This window comes from Lactuca virosa, chromosome 2 (assembly GCF_052849685.1).
Source record: "Lactuca virosa cultivar CGN04683 chromosome 2, Lactuca_virosa_CGN04683_v6, whole genome shotgun sequence".
Taxonomy (NCBI): Eukaryota; Viridiplantae; Streptophyta; class Magnoliopsida; order Asterales; family Asteraceae; genus Lactuca; species Lactuca virosa.
Window position 1 is genome coordinate 157477874 of NC_136427.1, and position 25559 is coordinate 157503432.

Below are 25559 nucleotides of genomic sequence, written 5' to 3' on the forward strand. Positions count from 1 at the left end.
ATGAGTTAAGTGGAATGTAAGCTCAAACTCAATTGTTTTGTATAATTCTGAAATTGTCCCTGATCTTTGAAAAATCATATAAAATCATTGGTTGATGAAAAATTTGCAAGAAATATATCCCTGGAAAGGTACGGATGTCTAGTTTCACCCATAATAATGGTTTAACCTGATTAAAAGCTCAATTGTATAGTTTTCACTTTGAATACACATTGGTCCAGAAATTTCAATGATCACTTTGACCTATTTGTAAAAATCATAACTAAATCTAAGTAGCTCCATTTTTAATGAGGTTTTCCATGAATGCTAATATTTATGTGTAGTTTCAGTGATAAATTGGGATTCGTTTGATTCCATTCCTATGTTAGATGGAATTGGAATTCGTTGTAGGTTGGTCCAGAAAAATGTTGTTTTCATTAGTCATTTTGTAAAATGTGTAATTAAATATAGAAAAGCCTAAATTGCATAAACTCAATGGCTGAGTTCAGATGTAAGGGTCTAGTTTCTCACATAATTTTTCAATGGAATAATCGCATTCCTCCAAGGGTGTTGATGACCGTTTTTCTTGCATGGTCCAGAAAAGGGAACAATTTTGATAAACAATTTGTGAAATCTTTAGAGTTTAATCGAAAAATAATTAGAGAATGTGTCCTACACTATGAAAAGATAAGGAAATGTATTATAAGAAGTAATATAAATCTTTCATGGTTTTGGGGGTTGAGTGAGGTTTAATGTACCACAAAACCAAATGCTACAACGATAATAAAAATGAATAAGAACTACATTATGAAGTATCAATAGGTAATATGTGGATATGAGCTAAGTAAGGATTATTGATGTGATTATAGGTGTCCTAAGAGCTGAAAACCAATACTATCCTATGTAACTGCTTTAGATGAGTCTTTTCACTGTACTTATGGTTCGAAGGAACAAATATCGGCCCACTGAAATATGTTTGTAGGATGATAGCTATCTTTATGAGACTTGCTGATATCTTTTTATGTACTTGATTGTCATTGTGAATCTTGATGATATGACAATATGTTTTATGTATGTAGGGGTTGATACGGACCCGACACAACTACATCCTGTTATATATAGTCATTATGGACTCGGGAGTTTATACATACCCGAGACAGCTACATGCCATCATATGGGGTTGTTACGGACCCGAAACAGCTACTTACTGTCATATGGGTTGATACGGACTCGACACAGCTACATGCTGTCATATGGGGTTAATAAGAACCCGACACAGCGACGTGATGTTGTACATATATGTGTGTTGTATGGGGCATTTTGGTGAACTCACTAAGCTTTATGCGTACGGTTTCATGTTTAAATTGTTTCAGATTTTCTTATATTAAAGGAAGGCACGACTTGATTGTATCGCATCCATTGTAGAATTATGCACTTAATAATTTTTATGTCTAGATTATGATAAATGTTTTAAACCAATGGGTTTCATTCAGATCTAGGAATTTGTAATTGTAATAAATGCTTTTGTTTTGAAAGAAAAATTTGGGTTGAAATTTGGGACGTTACAGAGTCGGCTATGTCCTGAGTCTGTAAAGTAACCTCAACAACTAAAGCATTCTATATTTCATTAAGATTGTCAATATACTTTAAACTAACACACAAAAACAACAATCTACTTCATTTTTAAGTAATAAAAACTTACATACCGGTCTTCAACTAACGGAACAACAAATTACCCTTGTTTATTCACATGCCCACGGTGAAATTCTTCAAGTCTATTCAAATTCTTTTTAACATTACAAAATATGTTTTACTTGAATAAACGTTAAAAAATTATGTTATAATTGATAAACATTATTGTAACTTATGTTCTTAAAACAAGCACTAGCATAGCTGCACGTCCCTCCATAATTCTTAACTACTTGCTTCTTCCGACATTCTTTGTTTTTAGTGGATCGTTTTTTGATGCTTATCTTTTAAGTAGTGGTCAATAGGTTCACTCCAACGTTATAGATCGATACCCTCAGGGGCTTGAGCCCTTGCTGCCTCCACATCCCCTTCAAAATCAGTAAAACGAGTTTTTGCAGTTTTTTTGCGACCTCTATACCACCAAATATAGATCCCAACCTCCCGAATGAAATCAGTAAAGGAATCGAGGTCAGACTAGAGAGAGAAAGAGAAAGGAGGCCATACCATCACCGGATTCATCAGAACTCAAAGCTACTGGATAGAAATTGATGTCGGAGTCGTTGGAATTCGAAGTGCTGTCGACCAAAATGGATGGCCTAGTCCAACGAGTTGGTGGTGGAGGCGAGTTAGAGAAGTTCCCAACTGAAAATCATCGAAATGCGCCTGAAAAATGAATGTCCCATCAGAGAGTTTGAAGGTGAAAAGAGTTGTGTGGAGTAGCTGATATGGGACGAGGGGGAACAAAAGGGACTAACCTTTTCCGGCGATGCCTTTAGCGGCGATACCGTACTAGTAACGGCGACAAGTTGGAAGGAAACAAACGTGCCATTTTCTGGTGATTTTTGGCCGTCGGATTTGCTCGATAACGTAGGGACAAGATTGCTTCTTAACTGGGACACACGGATCGAAAACAATAACGACAACAACATTGTCGCAAACTGTGTCGTTTCTATTATGTTAGCGAGAATCAACCCTAAGCGTTGGACCTAGTGGGGAATGTAAGGCAATGATTGAGTGTAGCGGATGTTTGCCAACTTGTCGGTTGCTATCATTAGCGATGACACTATTAGCGGCGACTAGTCTATTTAGAGATGCCCATAACGTGCGTTGTCTGATGTAGTCCTTAATGCTGCCTGTGGCTAATGGTGTCGTCTCTAATGGGCTTATTAGTTTTTATGTATAATTGACATCTTTATCTTGTTTCTTTGAATCTTCATTTTGTTTTCTATTCTCAATATCACTAAATCCACGATAGAAACAATGTTGAGAAACATCATCTAGAGCTCAAAGAAGGGAAAAATTGTCTAATTTATAGTTAAATGATTTTTTTTCCTATCTTGGTATTCTTTATAGGTAGGATTTTGGTCTTCTTTCTTGATACTTTGATATAGATCTTACATGAATCTATACACATGGGCTTTCTATCTAGAAAATTACTTTATATACTTTACTTTCAAAATTTTTTGAAAGATAATGGTGATCATGCTGACCTACAAAGTTATCTTTAACCTTTTAGAAGCAAAGAAACAATGTTATGTGGAGATGCCGACTCAATATTTGATGTTATGTCTCGAGTGGTTAAATAAAATCTGCCCCTTTGTTTGATGCATATTAATGTTTGTTGATAATGCTTAAGTGAACATATTTAAGAAACTGAGTCTAAAAGACTTCTTAAAACAAAATCATTAACATGTTGTCATCTCTGAAACATCATGATTCAGTGAAAGACATTAGTAATAGTAATTGCTGGTTATTAGACTCTTATGAAATGTCACTTGTGTAATTTTATTTATTTAATTCTGTACTAAATAAGATGTTGTAAACTTATTTTAGATTTTTGTAAATGAAATAGATAGTGAGAAGACACAAAATATGTCATGGTAACTCAATGTTTCATGTTAATGAGTAAATTAGAGCACTAATTCATAATCAAGTATGAATCAGTGATCTTCTAAGAGGGCACGATTGAACTTGAATTGTTGGATTATTATTATTAGACTATTGAGATGTATTCACTTTCTTATCTCACTATAAAATCTAATTATGCATACTTACTTTTCACTTTTTATAGCAATGTATAATGATATCAGTGATTTTAAATTTTAGAAAGTATAATTTATTCTGGAAATTTTTAATTTCGGAAAAGTACATTGCTATTCAAGAATATAATGACTTTATGTACTCTTGTTTGGTATGTAGTATTTGAGTAGACACTTGATGGATCACAAAAGACTTCGAGGAATAGAGAAACCAAGTCAACAAAAGTTGAAGAGTACTAATTTCTCAAAGATGGTATTTTCTCTAACTTTGACTTTTGATAAAATTATGTGTTATTGTTATTTAGATGGTTGACGTTTTATTTCGACAAAACAAGTTTTAGCCACATAAAAGTTATAAATGGAACTGAAATTAGAAAAGGAAAAGTCAAAAGGCTTTAGAGGATGAAATTCAGGTAATTAAAGAAGAGCAAATACAATTTCAAGACGAGCAAATTAAATATAAAGAAAAGGAAAATAAGAAAATGGAATTCATGATGAACGAACTTTCACATTTATCTCAATTATATTGATCAATTGAATTTAATTTTAAATTACAGTTACCTTTATATATTTGTTTTTTGAAATATTGGATAGAGTGTATGGATGTTTTTGTAAATTAAATTTAATAATTCATATTATAATTGTGAAGATTTGTTTGGTTATTTTTGTTGTATTGTAAAGATATATAGCATTTGCCTTTTCTCAAAATTTCTTAATTATTGACCTTTTTGGTTTTTAACAGTAAATATTTAGTGACCATTTTTTGGTCTCTAACAAAGATAAATAGTGACGACTTGAACTAATTAGTGACCACATTTTAGTGACGAAACAAGTCATGATTTAGTGACCATCAAATTTTAGTTAAAACTTAGTGACCATTTATATATCTGGTCATTACATAGTTTAGTGATGGACCTACAGTGAAACAGAGTGACGACCAAATATTTTCTCACTAAAGCGTAATGACGACTCCTATTGTTAGTTACCATTTTGGTTTTGTCACTAACTAACATTTTTTGTAGTGTATAATGTTATAGTAAATTTTTTGACCCATGTTTTAAATTCTGGCACTATTGAGCCCTGTGTCATGGAGGTTTCCTGCAGTGACTCCAAGACATGAGACATAGTCTCATGTTTACAGCGGGGATTAGTCGGCACGTGAAAGCTGATCCGGAACCCTCGTTAGAAAGTTCTCTTTCCAAATAACAACAAAAGAACGGTAAAACAATTTCTAACCAAAATAAAAGAAAATAGTGCAAGATTTCAAACAAAATCAACGTACAACAACAAATGTTTTTCAACTTTTATTCAAGAACACAGCTACAGCTTCATAGGGATAACCATGAGTGGTTCAGCCTTTTGCAATGTGATCCCGTACTTTTCTCCCATATCAATATCTTCAGGTCTCGTATTTCCCACAAGCTTCCAATCAAACTTATGAATCAAAGATCCCAATATTATATGTAACATCCTATTAGCAAGATTCAATCCTGGACACATCCTCCTTCCTGCACCAAATGGAATAAGCTCAAAATCTTGGCCTTTATAGTCAATCTTCACGTCCAAAAACCTCTCTGGCATGAACATTTTTGGGTCTGACCATATGTTTGGGTCTCGGCCCATAGCCCAAACGTTACACAAAGTTTGTGCATTTTTAGGCACAATGAAACCTTGAATGGTAACGTCATGTAGGGCTTGGCGAGGGATAAGAAAAGGGGCAGGAGGATGAAGTCTCAGAGTTTCCTTAATCACAGCTTGTAGGTAAGTGAGTTGAGAGATATCAGATTCTTGTATGCTTCCATTGTTGTTGTTTTGCATGAGTTTATCGACCTCCAACCTCGCTTTTTTCATTTTATCTGGGTTACGAATTAGCTCCGACATCGCCCATTCCAACGTGCTTGATGTGGTGTCGGTTCCCGCCATAAATAGTGTCTTTAAAACAAAACCTTAATCAATGCATGTGCTATTATAATAAGCAATATTTTTTAAATATTAAAAGGTTTTACTTACCAAAAATAAGTGTCTCATATCATTTTGAGTAAAACTAGAGTGTTGGTCGAGCAGTAAGTCTAGAACATCATTGCTTTTGGTTGAAACGCCATCAGATCTAGTTTTTAACCTGTCATTGATGATCTTATCGAAAATAGCCAACATTTTCTGACCATAAACATTTTCCGACCATATTAACCCTAGTGGATCCAACGAATGAAGTATCGGAAAAAGGTCTGGTAGACCTGGCCTTGCGCCAGATTGCATCCCTTGCAATACTAAGTCTTGGAATTGTTGTGTTGATTTTGGACCATATTCAGCAAGATCAATCGAAAACATAAAGTTGGAAAGGATGTTGAGACTCGTCGTGAAAGCACAGGCACCAACGTTCAAAGGCTTTTCCTCTATACAACATCGATTAGCATGGTTGACAAGTTCTTGTACCTAGAATGTATATAAATATGAGAACATTAGTTTCAAAGTATCGATGTATTTTATTCTATTTTTAACAATATAATTTATACCTTCTCCCGTCGTAGTAATTCACTAGCATCTAGCTGTTGAACAGAGAACATATATTCCTTGGTCATTCTTCTCAATTTTCTCCATTGATCTCCGGCCTCCATCCAAACTATAGAGTATTTATGATAGTCTCCGATTTGGATAGCCTTAGGAGGTGATCGGTTTAAGAAGGCTACATCATGTGTGTTAAAGAATTCTTTGGTGATATCAGGAGATGAAATGACTATGGTTGTATTGCTTCCGAGCTTAAGTGACATTAAAGGACCATAACGTTTAGATAATATGGCAAGTGATTGGTGGGGTTTGTCACCGAATTCTAGGAGGTTTCCGATGACGGGAAAACCTTTAGGTCCCGGTGGTAACCGTGAGTTGCGCCGGCTGGAAATGATGTAGGCATAGATGGCCAGTGGGAAAAGACAAGATACTACGAGGAAGAAGGTTTGATACTCCATTATTCTACGTGGATGTTGTTTTAATTCGTTCATCTAAACGTTTTCAGAAGTCGTTCATTTATAGCCACGGAAATTACAAAAAATAGTCCCTACTAGTTTACCTAAAATCTTATCTTTGGTTGATATTTTGACAAAATCCCACTTTCATCCTCGAATTTGACTTTTATTGCACAGTTTGTTTTAGGGAAAATGACAACTACGCCCTATCAAGTTTCTAGGGTTTACTCCTTTGGTAATTTAACTTTTTAAATGGCTTTTTAAGGGAACAAATTTAGTTTTGTTGGTTCCAATAGGTCCTTTTTGAGAAAACGAAGGGGTAACCCGGTTACCCTCTTATGCCATTTCATTTATTTTTATATTTTAATAAATTAAAAAAACTAAAAGGTCCCACGACATCTCTCTCTCTCTCTCTCTCTCTCTCTCTCTCTCTCTCTCTCTCTCTCTCTCTCCACCATTGCCATCACCTTCTTCCTCACTGGAAACCACCATCGTCTGCCATAGAACCACTGCAGCCCCACTCCAAACAACCCTGATATGTGCACCTTCTTTCCTATTCGATCAAAGCTGGATTGGGAAGGCGGAAGCAGTGGAGCTGTTATGCTACCACCACTCGTCGCCGCTGCTGTGGTGGGTGGTACCCATCATCACCGATGATATTCAACACTCATCACTTCTGCTGTTCTTAGCTCTAACTGGTGACGACCAGAAGAGAGTACTGCCAATGAGGAACTACATATATCTGTTTAGGACCGAACCCATCACCGGGACTATACGTTCATATATTCATGTCACCGGCCACCATGGCAGGTGCTGACTGTTCTTGGAGATTTTTGAATGAGTTCTGAACAGAAAAGAAAAGGGGTTACCTAAGATTGATGAAGGAGTAAGGAAAAATGATTGGAAGCTACTTGAAGGTCGAAAAGAGATGAAGACAGGAGGGAAAATGGTGATTCTCGCCGGTTTTTCTACTCCGGTGAACAATGCCGACGGTCCTGTTTGTGGTCGGAGGCTTGCTTCAACTGGCTATGGCGGTGGTTTGGTGGTGATTGGATCAGTCTGCCATCAAAATAGAAGGAAGACGAGAGGATGGGTTGAAGAAGGCAACAACTTTGGTTGTTGCTGGGTTTTTTCTGGTGTGTGTGTGTGAGAGAGGTGGGCCCCAAGTTTTGTCTACGTGTCTTCTAAACCGGCTAAAACAAGTAAAGGGGATTCAAAGAACAGGTTGCCTACAAGTTGGTTCCCTCATAAAACCACGAAAAAACTTAAGTGACTAAAATAGTCAACCCTAGAAACTTCATAGGGCGTATGTGTCATTTTCCCTTTGTTTTATATGTATTATTGGTTGATAAAACAAAAATTGAATAGATTTCCGATATAATATCATTAATGGTTGTATTATTGGTCTTATTACACATACTTCCCTGTTCAAACTTGTTTAATATTTAACGTTTGACAATTTTCGTTGTTGAACTTGTTTGTTTGACTTTTTAATTTCTTATATGTTTATAATAAAGATTAATGATAAAACAATTATTAATAATATAAAAATAGTCTAAATTTAAACATATTAACGAGATTTTTTTAATGGTATAACTTACTATATATTTTTTAAATATACTTTTTGATAAATTAAGTTAATAAAATAATTGAACATGATAGAAACTGGAATTAGAAGAAAAGAAATATGAAATATGAAATATGAAGATAGAATAAAGGGGATATGCTAAAAATTGCAATTCAATTCAACGATCAATATCCGGAACTTAGAAGCGGTCCATAGTTTAGAAACGGTCAATCATTGCTTACGATGGGTAGTTTTTTTTATATCGATTTCTGAATTTCAAAGAAGTTTGGACCTTGACTCCTTGAGTTTATGTACTATTGTTCTTAATAATTAATATAGTGCTTAACAGATTAACTGTTTATATAATATACATGTAACGTATCGGGATATTTTTTTCAAACGTTGGACCAAATTTGAGATTATGAGTAAAGTCATAGGGACCATTCTTGTAGTTTACTCGTATAAGTAAGTCTACCCTTGTAAAACACATGAAAATCCACTCTAATAAATGATATTTTTTTTTTCATATATCATACATATTATCATTGATTTGGCCGTCATTTTATAGTTTTTATTTTATTTTATTAAATTTCATATAATATTTAAATGTAATAATTGTAATAAATTTAATAATAAATACATATGTATTTCAATAATTGACTTTCCTTCTATTTTAATATTTCTAAATTAAAACTTCATTAGTTTTCTTTATATATTTATCTAAATTATTTGTTTAAATTTAAAAGAGAGAAAAACACTTTAATTTTAATAATTCAATATTATTCTATTTTTTCTTATAAATTCAAACCTTTTTAAATATTTAAAACTATCATATTTAATTTTTTTTAAATGAATTCATGTAATAAATTGATTTTACATATAATGTTATAATATATCCGATTCATATGACCAACAAATAGAAAACTTTTTTATGCAACCCCTCATTCCTCGTATACTCCCTAAAAATTTATTTAGAATCTCTACTTAATTGATTCATCTTCAAACGTATTTTAGTTATAGCCTACTAAATTGATTCATATTCCAAAGTTACATAGATTTTACCATTTTAAAATCGAATTGTTTTAAATTTAAAATTCTTCTCATTTTAGTTAACTTTTTTTTTTGAACCGGCAATATTATTAATAAAAAAATTCTTCCTACTAGCAATTAGCTAGTTAGGGTGTTTGCATACAGTAGTTCAAATACAAAGAAAAAGGGATAAGACCCATGAATTCCAATCTATACTACTTCTTTCTCCTCTATGTTTCACCCAAACATACGTTAAGGACTTTGTAGCAGCCACAATCCTCTCTGCACTCACATCAACCTTTTTAAATACTCGATCATTCCGGGCTTTCCACAAGGACCATAAGGCTCCGAATAATATCACAGTTATAATGTCCTTCCTTTTGGGACAGTTACCCCAATTGGAAGCATAATCGATGATGTTCTGTACTGACTGAAATTCATTCACCGGGAGCCCACACCAATGCAGAATAGATTGTAGTACTGACCTCGCCATTGTGCATGAAACAAGGATATGCCCACCCGTTTCGTCTGATGCTTTACATACATCACAAATCGTTGATGCTAAATCAATTCCTCTATTTTTGAGTGCCACCGCTGAAGGAATTCGATTTTGCTTCGCTCTCCAAACAAAGCCCAAGACTTTTTTTGGAATTAAACGAAGCCATGGGAAGTTCCCGTCATTGACAGGAAAGGAGGCCCTTTCAATTCTATCCCGAAGAACAGCTATACAGAACTCACCATCTTTAACAAAGGAAGATACCCGAGAGCCATTGTTCTCATCAAAACGCATTACGGAAATCAACCATTAAAAATTTTATTTATTGTGTTTTTAATTTATTTTCCGGTCAAACAATTATATTTATATGAGATGAAGTATATTGAAAAAAAATTATTTATAAACTTATATATATCGAAAATGACAAACTAAATTTTCTTACAAAAATAAATAAAAATGTTGACAAGAATTATTAAATTATCATGGTATAAAAATCCGTTTTCCTTTTGGTTTTCATTTCAACTATAAACAAAATTGCAAGAATGATCCATGTGGTTATGCGAAAATTATCACTTTGGACCAGGTTTTGATTAGCACCAATGGTCCAATAAATTTCAATTTGTTGCGAGTTTAGTCCATTTGATTTATTCTAAAATGACGGTTTTGTCATTTGTATTTTTATTTTTTTTATTTTTTTATAACATAAATAAAAAAAAAGAAAAAGAAAATATTCTCTCTCTTTCTCTCTCTCATGTTATCCATCATAGCACATCTTCTTACCCATCTTTCTTTTTCTCCCTCAAGAACACTCAAGAACATCTTCTGACATCCACCTATATCAGATCAGATGAACCTATACATACAAATACGAAATCTAATGAACACATGCAGATCAACAAAAACATCCATCGATTTTTGCAACAGATTCTACACAAACACACACATATATAACACAAACAGATTAAAACACACACAAATTTAACACACACACACACACACACATATATCAAAACCCAAAAATCAATTCAAAGATCTGAAGTGGAACGCCACCAAACTCGTCAGATCTGAAATGATGGTGTTTGTCAATTGTGGTGCCAGAAACCACAGGTCTTTGCCGGTTGGCGGTGCTGAAGGAGAGGGATACACATCGTCTGCGACCTGTGAGAGAGAAACCACAAACCTTAACCTAGCTTCGTCGTTGGAGTAGGTGATAAATAGAGAGACACAGACAGAAAACAGAAAACAAACCTGTGAGAGAGAGAAGGAAAATGACGATAGGGTTTGCTATGAAAGACGGCGACGCTAGTGTTTGCTACTACATGCAATTCTGACGATTGAGAAGAGGTATTTTCGGCGAAGAAGAAGAGGACCTCGACGAAACCCTAACTCGTTTGTCTAGAAACTCTAACTCTTTAGACCTGAAAACCCTAACTAGTCATTGGATCTAAGGGATGTGAGACTCGCCGGAGAAGGAACTAGATGAAGATAGTGAAGGAGACGAAGTCGTTTCAGGCTCAAGTTTCCATATTTAGGGGATAACCTCAATGGTGGTGGTGGTGTTGTTTATATTCGCCGGAAACACTAGGGTTTACAGAGGATTTTCCGGTGGTAGTGGTGTTGTTTATATTCGCCGGAAAAACGAGGATGTTCATATACGAGAGAGAGAGAGAGAGAGAGAGAGAGAGTAAGAAAGAGAGAGAGAGAGAGAGAGAGAGAGAGAGGTATTTTTTTATTTTCCTTTTAATTATAAAAGTATTTAAATAAACCAAAAAGATCTTTATTTATTAGGTTAGATTAGATGTTTTATGATTTAACCATTTAATTTTCATTTCTATTCGAAAACCATCAATTTTGAATAAAAATGTTCTATTGCAACCATTATAACATCTAATTCCATTCAAACAATTAATGTCTTTTTTTATTGTACAAAAAACCAGTAATATTTTCAAAAAAATATTTGTTTTATTTTAATTTTTTTTAATTGTAGGTCAATTTTTTTAGGAAAAAGTTAATAGATCAAAAGCAATGATATTTTGTTCTCTATAAATATACATCGATGTAGATATATGTCGATGTCAATCTATAAATATACATCGATGTAGATATATGTCGATGTCAATCCATAATTGTTTTCTATTGTTAAAGCTCGTTCGATTGTGGTTTCTATGATTTTAGTTTAAGTATAAAATTCAATATTTTTAAGATTATTATAGAAAGTTCGATGTGTTTGTCTAAAAATTATACCGCCATACTGAATTATAAAATTAAAATTTTACAGTTTTGTTTTTCAACCCCAAAAAATGAAACTAAATCATAAAAGCCAAAATCTTATGAGTTTTTTCAATCCAGAAAACTTAAATTAAATCATAAAAACTGAAACCGGATTGTATTTCAACCATTTTTTTTATTGTGATTTAACACCGATATTTATCGATATAGATATCTATTATATAGAATAAAAATCATTAATTTTGATATATTCACTATTTTTTGATAAAAATAAGTCCTAGAAATAATAAAACAGATTGTGGTCCAACTGGATTTTTTGAAAATTATGAATCACTTTTTTAGAATAAAAAAAGGGCATTATACATTTGACCTATATTTGCAAGATATAATTGTCGCATTAGAACTTTTATCCAAAAATGAGTGATTTTTTAGTACAAATGTAAATTAGATAGTTAAACGGAGAAAATAACAAAATATAATGATTTTTATATTATCGGCCCTTACAGTTTTTAGACAAAAGTTCATTATTTGTCCCTCTGGTTTGCAAATGGTATTACTTTGAGGATAACTAATAGAAATGCTACAGTGTTGGTCTTATGGTTTCAAACCACTAGACTCTACCCCGCCTAATATTACCCGCATAAACAGTACAATATGTAACATACATGAGCTAATGTAAAAAAGATATAACACAACACGGTGTAGTGGGAAACTCATCTCCAAAAGCAAAGCAACTAAAGACTCACTCACACCTGATTGCCTTTCACACTTCCTAATAAAAACAATTTAAGTTAAGTTCAACAACGTATTTCCCCTAATTATGCAAATAGACTAATAGGTTAAATTTCAGATTTCTATATAAAAAAGGGTCTATTCGGGACCTCTTTTTCCCACCTTAAACTCCATACTTTGGAAAACTGAATCACATGAAGATCGATCAGATCCTTAGATTTTCGGAGACTATTCACATGCCTACATACATTTTTTCTAGAAATTATGGCAAATTTTACAAAACTGCCTCGCATTGCAGCTCATTCCAAATATATATGGGTAAATGGACATTTTTACCCTAGTTATAGGCTTTTCTCGATTTAGGTCAAAAATAATGAAATATAGTAGACTCAAATACGAAACTTTAGGAACTGGTCTCGACCCAAGATGATGTCCTATGATATTTCTATGATTTTTACAAGATAGGGACATGTTAGTAAATTTTCCAGGAACCCAACTTTGGACATTGTTGGTTAATTAGCTTATTAACCCATTAAGACCTAATCCAAAGTGTCTTATTTTCTATAAATAACGTACTTAACAATAACCACATGATTCTTTGACAAAAATGTACTTTGGTGAAGAAAATACAACTCAATACATAAGGCTTGCAAAGTAAACCAAAGTATGTTGCCTAAATAGTAAAAATTTTAAATTAGGGTTTTGGTTTCACCAAGACCAAGACCTATAATAAGGGAATTGCACCACCCTTTGCTACCCTAGCATGGTGGCTAATGGTGGTCATGGATGGCAGCCTGTGGTTCCCGGTTTGAAACAAAATCGAAAGAAAGAGGAAAGAAGAAAGAAAGATCCAATTGTTTACCTAGCAATCAAGATTCATAGCCAAGCCTTCACTTGGATCGACTTCTTCTCCCCTATCTATCTCATTCTTCCTCTCCTTCTTCTCGGTTCTGTTTTCTTTCCCTCTCTCAGCTGCAAACTCAAAATCATGCACACATATATCATACAATCGCATCAGTAAATAGGGCTAAAATCCAAATTATACAAATTAAACCCCCAAGTTTTCCATAATGACCAAAACAACCCCTTTCACAAATCCTTAACATCCTAGGTTCCCTAGCTTGACATTTTCTGTACCATCCTATTTCAATAAGTTTCTTATTTTGAGATTATGGACAATAAATGGATCAAGTAAAGGCCTTAGGCTTCAAGAGAATGGTGTTTAGACCCTATTGTATGATTGATAATATTGGTTACACGATCGAAGCCGTTGGTTTGTGTTTTGGAGTCAATGGGTAAAACGAGAAAAGTGTTGTTTCAGTCTTCTTTCTTGGAATAATGATTTTAGTTTGGTATATTTTAAGTTAAAAGTAATTAGATAGTATTGTGGGTCTCTTCAATACCTTTCCGTACATATAAAGAACGCCGAAATCAGAGTTGAAACAAAGAAATTATGGTTGTTTGAAGCTAAGATAGAAGAAGAGAGTCCGGTAGTATGTTGGGCGTACACCAGTAGTACGCTGGGCGTGCTAGGCTAAGGAGTCGCGTGTTTAGGGCATAATGCTGGGCATAATTTTAGGTATGTTGGGCGTACTGCCGCAGAGTGAAAACCCAATTTTTGTGTTTTTAGGTGGACTTTAGACCTATCCCTATAAATGCCTTGTCCACAAGATCTCTAGCTAACCCTTTGGTTAGATGATTGGCTATTCAACCGAGTTCTCACATGCTCTATAGATATTGTATTGTTCACGATGAGCTCACAAATGATGCTCTGTGTAACACCTAAATGTCTAGACTTCCCATTATATACTTAAATATAAGCCATAGCCAAGCTAGCAACACTATCACACATTATAGAAATGGTAAATATCAGTTTGGACCATAATGGAATTTTATATATCAAATTCGTTAGCTACTAAACTTCTTTACTAGCTGTAGTCAATACCGCAAATTCAGTCTCCATTCATGAGTTTGTAATGTAAGTCTGTTTGTTATATGCCCAAGAAATGGAACCTCTTCCAACAAGGAATACTCAACCACTTGTGGAGGAGTGATCCTCTAAATTGGTAATTCAGTTGGCATCTTGATAACTTTCTATAATTTAAAGAAATCTACTATATGTCAAACCATATGATTCCTTTTTAAGTACTTAAATACTCGATTTCAAGCTTACCAATGATGTGAACTAGAATTGCTTATATAAATACTAAGCTTTCCTACATCATAAGCTATATCTAGTCTAGAGATAATCATGGCATACATAAGACATCGAATAGCTCTTAAGTATTCAAGCTGAGACATTGGAGCTCTTTTATTAGGTAGAGCTTAAGATTAGGATAGACATCTCACACACACACACACACACACACACACACACATATATATATATATATATATATATATATATATATATATATATATATATATATATATATATATATATATATATAAGGAGTGCTAATAGGAGAACAAGTTTCATAGTTAAACTTTTCCATTATCTATTTAGTGTGATGAGGTTGACAAATTGAAATTCCATTATTTCCCTATTTGATTCTTATACCAAAAATCACCTCAACCTCCCCCAGATCTTTCATATCAAAACTAGATGACAAAAATTTCTTGCTTTTATCAACTCGATCTTGATCAGTACAAAAAATCAGCATATCATCCATATATAGACAAATTATATCTGCATTACTAGAAGTATCAAAATTTTTATATATACACTTGTTATCTTGGTTTAATGCAACAACATTAGAAAAGACTACATCATAAAACCTTTGAAGCCATTGTTTTGGTGCCTGTTTTAGACCATATAATTATTTCTTCAACTCACACACCTCTTTTTCATTTTTACGCATAAAAAACCCTTCAAGTTGCTTCATGTAAATCTCTTGTCAACATGGTATAAACATATGTGAATATCACATTATATACTCTCTTGATATGATATATTAATGTGGGAAGTTGTATTCATATATGAATATTACATTGTATATGTAGTTTATATGGTGTTCTTAAATGTGCATCTTACATTAAATGTTTTGTTTATATGGTATATTCACATATAAAGGTATATTCACATGTCAATACTTTATAAAATTTATATTTACAAATATACCATGTAATATTCACTTGTAAATATAACATGTAATATCCACATGTGAATATACTAGTAAAGTAAATTAATAAAATTTATATTATGTATTTACTTTCTCCTCTTAATAAACATATATTAATTCACATGTTTATATTTTCGTAAAATGGTATAATCATATGTGAAAACTACAAGAGATTTGTTGTCAACATGCTATAATCACATGTGAATATTACATGATATATTCTCTTTATATGGTATGTTAATATGTAAAGTTTTATTCATATGTGAATATTACATTATTCAGTTTATTTTATATACTCACATGGAGGTGTATTCATATGTGAATATTATATAAAATTTATATTCATATGTGAATATACCATGTAATAATCATAATGAATATACCATTTAATATTCATATATGAATATACATGTAATATTCACATGTTATTATTACATGGTTTCTTTATATGTGGATATACCATGTAATTATTCTTATGTGGATAAATCATTATTATTGTAAACTAACAATATATGCGTAATTACATGTTAATTAGGGTATGGTTATACTTCAACACATGAATAACATTTTATCAATGGTTGGTTCATGTCACAACGGGTTACGGTTGGCTTGTGCAAAAGAGAAAACAATATAGTTGTTATATTCACATGTTATACTTCAACACATGAATAAAAGTTTATCAATGGTTGGTTCATGTCACAACGGCTGACGGTTGACTCGTGCAAAATAGAAGAAAATATAGTTGTTATATTCATATGTTAATGTTATATAATTCAATACATTCATTAGTTTTTATCATGTTAGATTCATATGTGAATGGTTCATAGAGTTTTAATTTTTTTCTCTTTTGTTTTTGAAAAAGAATTGTAGTTTCTGTAAATTAATATATCATTCAAACGTCGTTATTAGGTAACACACATCGTTATGTGGCGTTTAAAAACATTAGACATGAAGTTGGAAAAATATTGAATATATCTCATAATAATCACACGTGAATATATGTTGTTCAAATATGAGTAACATGTAAGCTTGCATATTAGTTATTTGCTTTTAATAAGGATATATTGATTTATGTGTGAAGGTATATTCACATGTGAATATTACATGGTACATTCACATGTGAATATTTATAAAACCCGCAACTTCGGGATACACATTTAAGATATAGAAGATAATAAGACTAATATAAATCCTCGATTAGGATTATCATTAGTTGTGCGTGTTGCAGAGTACATATTATAAAGACATTTTAGTAATTTATTGATAAGTGATGAAATGCAAATCTTGATAGAAAATTATTTAGGAAAAATAATATTGACGGAAAATGTAGTAGTTGCGATATGAATCCTGTACACAAAGCACACACAAATTCGAATTTGTATGTAGAAGTTATAGACTTTCGAAGTTTCACGATTAGACAGTGTATTGTAACTAGTGAATTGGAGATAGGTTGCTTATTAGACAAACTAATCTAAACAAAAGTCGTAGTGGTCGTACAACTGAAAGCATGCATATAGAGAACGCTCAAATCTGACTTCATAAGATGATGCTATGATTTTTCTAATACTACAACGTAACGTAACAGTGTTAGCGTAGATATCGAATTTTAGATTGGCTGATCCTTCGACAAAAAGATCTAAACGAGAATTGAATATCTCGTGATAAAGAGTTTGTTGATATAAAGACATTCGAGAACGGATGTCGTACATGAGAGTTGTGAATTTTTGACGGACTTTAACTGATACGACGTAAATTTTCGAAACAATTTTTCATTTTAAAAACATAATTTCATTCATAACAAATTCTCAAATCAATGTTTCACATATTATCCAAATAAAAAAAATCCCAAGATCCCAATACATAAAGACTCCAGAAGTGTGTACTGATCATGTCGGCGCCTTCCCGCGATCCTCACTGGTACCTGAAACACATAACACATAACACGGTAAGCATAAATGCTTAGTGAGTTCCCCAAAATACCATATACAACACATATTAGCCACTCAAGGCTATAACTCTATGGACCCTCTGGTCCTAACTCTGGGGACCTTCCGGTCCTAACTCTGTAAACTCTAGAACACACACTGAATAAGTCACATAGAAATAATGCAATGCATCACATCACATAATAACATACGAGATACTCTATCACATAACTCTAATTACCACTCTAGGTGAAGTATAGTGAGAAGACTCACCTCAGGTAACTTGGTAAATCTCGAACTCGGAAATACTGGTCTAGCCTCCGCCTAACCACATAGAATAATTACTCTAATAAATACGACTCTCAAAGGCTAGGCTAATCTTCCTCTAGGTTCTCTCAGAAGGGTAAAAGACCATTTTACCCCTCCCATGGCTCAAAGGTCCAAACATTGGCTAAACCCTAAAAGCCAACAAAAGTCAACCCTCCGGGTTACGCGGCGCGTACCAAATCTGTACGCTGAGCGTACCCGACAACTTCACAAAATCGGGGAACGCGACCCCCTACGCTACGCGTACTAGGATTACGCCCTGCGTAAGTCCCAATCTCATACTCCTTTTGATTTTGGGTCTTAAACGGTTAAGACACACGTTCAACTTCCAGATCTGACTATTCTAAAGCCACTTAATCCATAAAGTCGGTGACTTTAAGCCTTTGCATGGCTGTAGAAGTCACCAACACCCAAATTATTCCATTTCCAACCTTTAGGAGCCCATAACTCAAGCATGGTTAGCTCTTAATGACCAAGACTGGATTTTTATGACCTAACAACCCAAAATAAGCTAACATGGGACAGATCTCAGGTCCTAGGAGCTTATCAACACATAAAGTTATCAACTTGGGGGACAAAACCCTAAAACATCCCCATACAAAACAAAAATAGAAGAGAAGGAAAGCTTGAAGCTTTTTACCTTCAAATGAAGTTTCTCCCACTACTAGTCTCAGATCCAAAAGCTTGAGCTCTAACTCCTTCTCTTCCAAAGCTTTCTATTCACCTCAAATGTCCAAGAATACACCAACAAGCTCTCCAAGGCACACTCTTGCTACAATAACGAGATTTAGGGTTTGGGAGGGTAAGTCTCTGGGAATGGTGGCCAGAAAAGAGGCCATAATGGTCTTTAAATAGGTGGCTAACAAGGGATTAGGGTTTCATTTCTGGGCCGGGTACGCCCCGCGTACACATTGGTACGCCCCGCGTACCAGGCAATCCTCTGCGATCAAACACGCGCACGAGTACGCTGAGCGTACACCCCAGTACGCCCCGCGTACCCGTCTTCCATTCTTTCCTTGACAAGGACCAAAATAGACAACCGCCCAAAGATTAGGGTTCATAAGGCATACCTGATTTTTGGGATGTTACAATTCTCCCCCACTAGAACCATACTTCGCCCTTGAAGTCTCATGCCGTAAACGGCTTCGGATGCTGCTCCCGCATCTACGACTCCGGCTCCCAAGTCAGCTCGGACCCTCTCCGATGCTGCCACTGGACCTGCACTTGAGGCACCTCCTTGTTCCTCAAAACCTTGATCTTCCTATCCACTATTGCGATTGGCTTCTCAACATAATTCAGGCTCGTATCCACCTGAATGTCCTCCAGCGGTACCACTGCCGTCTTGTTGGCAATACACTTCCTCAACTGAGACACGTGGAAGGTATCATGTATCTGGCTCAACTCTGCAGGTAGCTCCAAACTGTACGCTACCCTGCCCACCCTAGCGGTCACCCTGAAAGGACCAATGTACCGGGGCCCCAACTTGCCCCTCTTCCGGAATTGGATCACTCCCTTCCAAGGAGATACCTTCAGGAGCACGACATCTCCAACCTGAAACTCGAGCTCGGATCGATGCCTATCCGCATAACTCTTCTGGTGGCTCTGAGCTGTCAACAACCTCTGTTTGACCTCCTGTATCTGCTCTGTCGTCTGAAGCACTATCTCAGTGCTGCCCATCACTCGCTGCCCTACCTCTCCCCATCAGATGGGAGTTCGACACCTCCTCCCATACAACAACTCGAAGGGAGGCATACCAATGCTCGAATGGTGGCTGTTGTTATAGGAAAACTCAGCCAACGGAAAATACATGTCCCAACTTCCACCGAAGTCAAACACACATGCTCGAAGCATGTCCTTGAGCGTCTGAATCGTCCACTCACTCTGCCCGTCCGACTGTGGGTGGTATGCGGTACTGAAATGCATCCTCGTGCACAACTTCTCATGGAACTTCTTCCAGAACCTGGAAGTGAAACGTACATCTCGATCTAACACAATCAAGATCGGTACTCCATGCCGCGATACCACCTCCCTCACATACAACTCTGCCAGTCTCTCTGCAGAAGAGCTCTCACTAATAGCAAGGAAGTGAACGCTCTTCGTCAGCCGGTCGACGATCACCCAAATTGCATCGACACCCCTCGCGGTCCTCGGCAATTTGGTGATAAAATCCATAGAAATCTGTTCCCACTTCCACTGGGGAACCTCAAGTGGCTGCAACTTGCCATGCGGACGCTGGTGCTCGGCCTTGACCCTGCGACAGGTCAAACACCTCTCAACGAACAACGCAACATCCCTCTTCATACAGGGCCACCGATAGTCTCTCTTCAGGTCCAAATACATCTTAGTGGCCCCGGGATGGATCGAGAACCTCGACCTGTGTGCCTCCTCCATCAGAATGGTACGTGCCCCGCCCGTAAACGGCACCCAAATCCGACCCTGAAAGGTCATAAGCCCTCGACTATCGGTGACTAACTCAGATGCCTGCCCGATCACCCGCTCTCTCTTGCGGTTCTCCGGTCTCACAACCTCTGCCTGGGCCTCCCGAATGGTGTTGAACACCAGAGTCATCACCGTCAACCTCATACAAACGTCTCGTATCGGGGCACTCTCCGCCCTACGGCTCAGGGCATCGGCTACAACATTAGCCTTGCCCGGGTGGTACATGATCTCACAATCATAATTCTTTACCACATCCAACCATCTCCTTTGGCGCATATTCAGGTTAGGCTGATCCATCAAATACTTCAGGCTCTTGTGGTCCGTGTATATGGTACACCGAACCCCATACAAATAGTGACGCCAGATCTTGAGAGCGAACACCACTACCCCAACTCCAGATCGTGGGTGGGATACCGCATCTCATGAGGCTTCAGCTGCCTTGATGTGTATGCTATCACGTGCCCTCTCTTTATCAGCACCGCAACCAACCCCGATATCGATGTGTCACAATACACCACAAAATCCTCCATCCCCTCCGGAAGGGCTAACACCGGGGCTTCGCATAATCTCTGGCAAATTGTCTCGAATGAGGCCTGCTGGTCAGGACCCCAACTAAAAGCCACGCTCTTCCGGGTCAACTTGGTGAAAGGAACGTCAATCTTGGAGAAATCCTTGATAAATCTCTGATAATAGCCGACCAACCCCAGAAAACTCGTGATCTCGGTGGGGGATCTCGGCACCTCCCAAGTCATCACAGCCTCAATCTTGGTCGGATTGACCAATATCCCATTCTGGTTGACGAGACGCCCTAAGAACTGGACCTCTCGTAACTAGAAACCGCACTTGGAGAATTTGGCGTAAAACCTCTCCGATATCAAGACTACGAGAATCTCCCTCAAATGCTCCTTATGCTGCTCTCTGGACTTCGAATACACTAATATATTGTCGATGAACATGATCACCGATCGATCCAACATCGGCCTGCACACCCTGTTCATGAGATCAATGAACGCTTCCGGTGCATTGGTGAGCCCAAAAGGCATCACCACAAACTCGTAATGCCTATAACGAGTCCTGAACGCCGTCTTCTGGATATCCTCATCACACACTCTCATCTGATGATATCCAGACCTCAAATCAATCTTGGAGAACCAAGATGCTCCCTGCAACTGATCGAACAGATCATCGATCCTAGGTAAGGGGTAACGGTTCTTGACCGTCAACTTGTTCAACTCCCGGTAATCAATGCACATTCGGTGTGAACCATCCTTTTTCTTGACAAAAAGGATCGGCACTCCCCACGGCGAGCTACTCGGCCGAATAAACCCCTTTCCCAGCAGCTCCTGAAGTCGCAAGGATAACTCTTGTATCTCTGGCGGGGCAAGGCGATAAGGTGCCTTGGCAATAGGCGCCGCTCCCGGAACTAAATCGATATGAAACTCCTCCTGCCTCTCGGGAGGCACACCCGGCAACTCCTCGGGGAAAACGTCCGGGAACTGTCGCACTATCGGTACATCACCAACCGAACTCGGCCTCTCTGCGGTCACTCGTGTGTCCATCACATAGGCCAAAAATCCACTACAGCCCTGCTGTAGACTCTGCCTCGCTCTAGCAGCCGAACAAAACGCTGACCCAGAATGGGTACCCTCGCCGTACACCGTAAGCACTCCCCTACAAGGGTCTCATATGGTCACCAACTGTCGCTCGCAGTCAATGACCGCTCCGAATCTGCTTAATCAGTCCATGCCTACGATGACACATACACCCCCCATCGCAATCGGGACCAGATCTATCGGGAACTCAACACCGAATATCTCGAGTACACATCCTCGAATCACCTCAGTGGCATATACCGCTCGCTCGTCAGCTATGGAAACTCGAAGAGGTCGACTCAACGCCTCTCGACAGATACTGATGTGCTGACTAAATCCTAAAGACACGAAAGATCGACTCGCACCCGAGTAAAATAACACAAAAGCAGGTACAGAACTCACAAGAAAAGTACCTACGCATACCATAATATAAGCACAATATCTCAAACTCAGAAATAAATAAATGAAAGAATACATACCAGCCACGACGTCGGGCGCTGCGCGGACCTCCTCCGCTGTCAACTGGAAGGCTCTCCCATGAGCCTTCAGTGCCTCAACCTTCACTGGCCGTCCCTCAATAGCTCGTACGGCAGCAAGGACAGATCCCTGTGATGCTCCCTATGCCAATCCCCGCAGCTGCGGACACTCGGCCTTCCGGTGTCCGATCTGGTTGCAGTGGAAGCAGACTGCAAATCCCTTGGGGCAATCCTTGTCCATGTGCCCCTCTTTGCCACACTTGTAGCAAGACCCTGCTCGACAAATCCCCTCATGACTCTTGCCGCACTTACCACAAGTGCGGCCCTTCTGGTTTCCTGACCTTGAATCGGCGGGCTTTGCCCGCTTGGCTGCCGGCTGAGACTATGCTGGTCGCTGATCCCTCCCCTGAGACTCCACCTCCTCCTTGGCCTGAGTCTCAAGCTCAATCTCCCTCTTCTGAGCATTTTCCTGAAGCTCGGCAAATGTCCTGTACGACGAGTTCGCCACGAACTCGCGTATGTCCCTCCTCAGAATGCCAGATATCGACTCATACGTGCCTGCTCGGAAGACATATGCTCAGGGCAGAACATCGCCCTCTCGTGAAACATCCTGGTGATCACAGTACAAGACTCGGTACCCTGCTTGAGGGTCAAGAACTCCTGGGCTAACCGTTCCCTCTCCACCGGGGGAACGTACTCATCACGAAACATAGCTGTGAACCTCTCCCAGGTCACCGCGGTAAGCTCCTAAGAAGTGAAGTGCGTTGTCAAAAACTTCCACCAGTCCTTCGCTCCCAAGCGAAGCTGGTTCAGCGCAAACCGTACCCTCAGATGCTCTGGACATGAACACATATAGAAACATCCCTCGATGTTAGAAATCCATCTCATCACAGCAATCGGGTCCTGCGTCCCATCAAACTCCGGTGGCTTTGTGTCGCTGAACTCCCAGAACAGCAACGAATCGCCACCCTGAGGTCTAGCAGCAGCAACAGCTGCAGTAGTTGCAGCGGCTGCAGCCTCAGTAACTGTTGCGTATCTCTCGTCAAACGTCTCAATCAGGGTGGTCTTGATAGACCCAAACATCTCCGGTATCTCTGCGCGGATAGTGTGACAACCCGGAATTTTCATTCATACAACCTCTAAAGTCAAGCACTTCAATTAAAAGTCAATTACATTTCTGCTAATTTTTAGCCGGTTTAAAGTCCATTTGAGTAGTTTTATTAATTATTCATGAATCGAACGGATAAAAGGAAGTGATTTCAAGAATATCGGGATAGCAATAGAGCAACCAACACCTTAGTTAGGTGTTCACGGCCAAACAAAGGGAGTTTGGGCGGTGAACTCTATCATGGCCATGAACTCATGCCTTAGGCATGAGTTTACTCCCCAAATCCCTCATTTCTCACTTCCACCCTCAAGAACACTCCCCATTCTCTCTCAACTATCATCCCGTTCTTCACCCGATCTTCCGAAAACGTAAGTATTTCTCGACTTGATTTGTTGTTATAACCTAACATATAGTAGTTATACATCATTTCATCCATTCATTCTTGCTTTTCAACTAGATCTTCAAGTGTTCTTCAAAACACCAAGAACACCAAGAACACACACTAGTGTTCTTGGACCTTAAACACCCAATCAAGCTTCTATCTTGTAAGAACAGTTGCACTAGCTTCTTGTATGCTTAATATGAACTTGAAAACACTTGAAAATCATCAAGAATCATAAGAACAAAGGAGTTTACGGCCAAGGATGTTCTTGGGCCGTAAACCCTTCTTAAGGTGGTTAAATGGACCCTAGTTCCTTCCTAAGCCTTGGATGCCAACCTTGATCCTTCCTAGAAGTGTTTAAGACCTTAAACAACAATCAAAACAAGTCCCCATAAGAGTTTACGGCCATAAACACATAAGGATATGATCCTTAGGCCGTAAACTCTACAAGGTAGTGTTAGTGTGCCCCTAATGCTTTCCTAAGGCTTGGACTTGATCATCAGATGCTTAACCATGAGTTGTAAGACCTCAAAACACAATTTGGCACTTAGTACCATGAGTTTACGACCATAAAATCATGGGGAAATGGTCATGGTCCGTAAACTCCATAAGGAGTGCTCCTTGGGCCATAAACTCCAATGCCATGCCATACAACCCTTAGATGCAACCCTTTGGTACCTATAACACTTGAATCAAAGTGTTTCCATGTCCTAGGTTGTCTTAAATTGATTAATTACTTGTTAATTGACTAATTAGATATATATATATATATATATATATATATATATATATATATATATATATATATATGTATATTATATTTTAACTAGGCTCATTGTGTGTGTACAAGTCTTCACTTGTCACCTAGCACCTTGTCCAACACTTCCGTACAATCCACTCACTACAGGTGAGTTTATACCCCTTAATTAACCTTTGAAATGTTATTAAATGTTTTTGAATGCTTTTATGGGGGGGAATAAAAGTTGTATCATGTTAGTTATTAGATCAATCACATGTGATTAATAACTAGCATACAAATGGATTTTCTATACTTTAAACTGTTTTACCAAACAAATGACTTCAAACTGTTTATCAAACAATTTCACATGTCAAACTCTTTATCAAATTCACTTTTGTATGCTAAACCTTTCTTTTACAGTTTTCCAACTTATATATTGTTAAAACCATGTCTACTACATATATAGTTATATAAATAAGGTTTGAAGGACTTAGGAGAGATAACCCACTTTATTTCTTGTCCTTGTTTGGTTGTGGACTTAAAGTACCCGGTTGTTTGTCCGAGTGTCGTTGAATCCTTACTTATATATTATGTATATATGTATAGATATAAAGACTTTTATCTCAGTTCAATACATTCAGTCATACATACAAGTCTACTAATAAACTATAATAGGTATAGTTTAGGGTTATACTACTTACTACTTCTAGTTCAATGAAGCATACAAGAGTC

General features: G+C 37.1%; 1 protein-coding gene across 1 annotated transcript; it reads right to left on the reverse strand.

Annotated features, from left to right (window-relative positions):
• Positions 1-4919: 4919 nt before the first annotated feature.
• LOC145159657 (cytochrome P450 76T24-like) lies at positions 4920-6691 on the reverse strand. Its single transcript, XM_079078677.1, has 3 exons — positions 6218-6691; positions 5715-6137; positions 4920-5636 (listed from the first exon to the last, which is right to left on the reverse strand). Exons 1-3 carry the CDS (start codon positions 6665-6667, stop codon positions 5025-5027), a joined length of 1485 nt encoding a protein of 494 aa, XP_078934803.1. The 5' UTR covers positions 6668-6691; the 3' UTR covers positions 4920-5024.
• Between the last annotated feature and the right edge of the window lie 18868 nt (positions 6692-25559).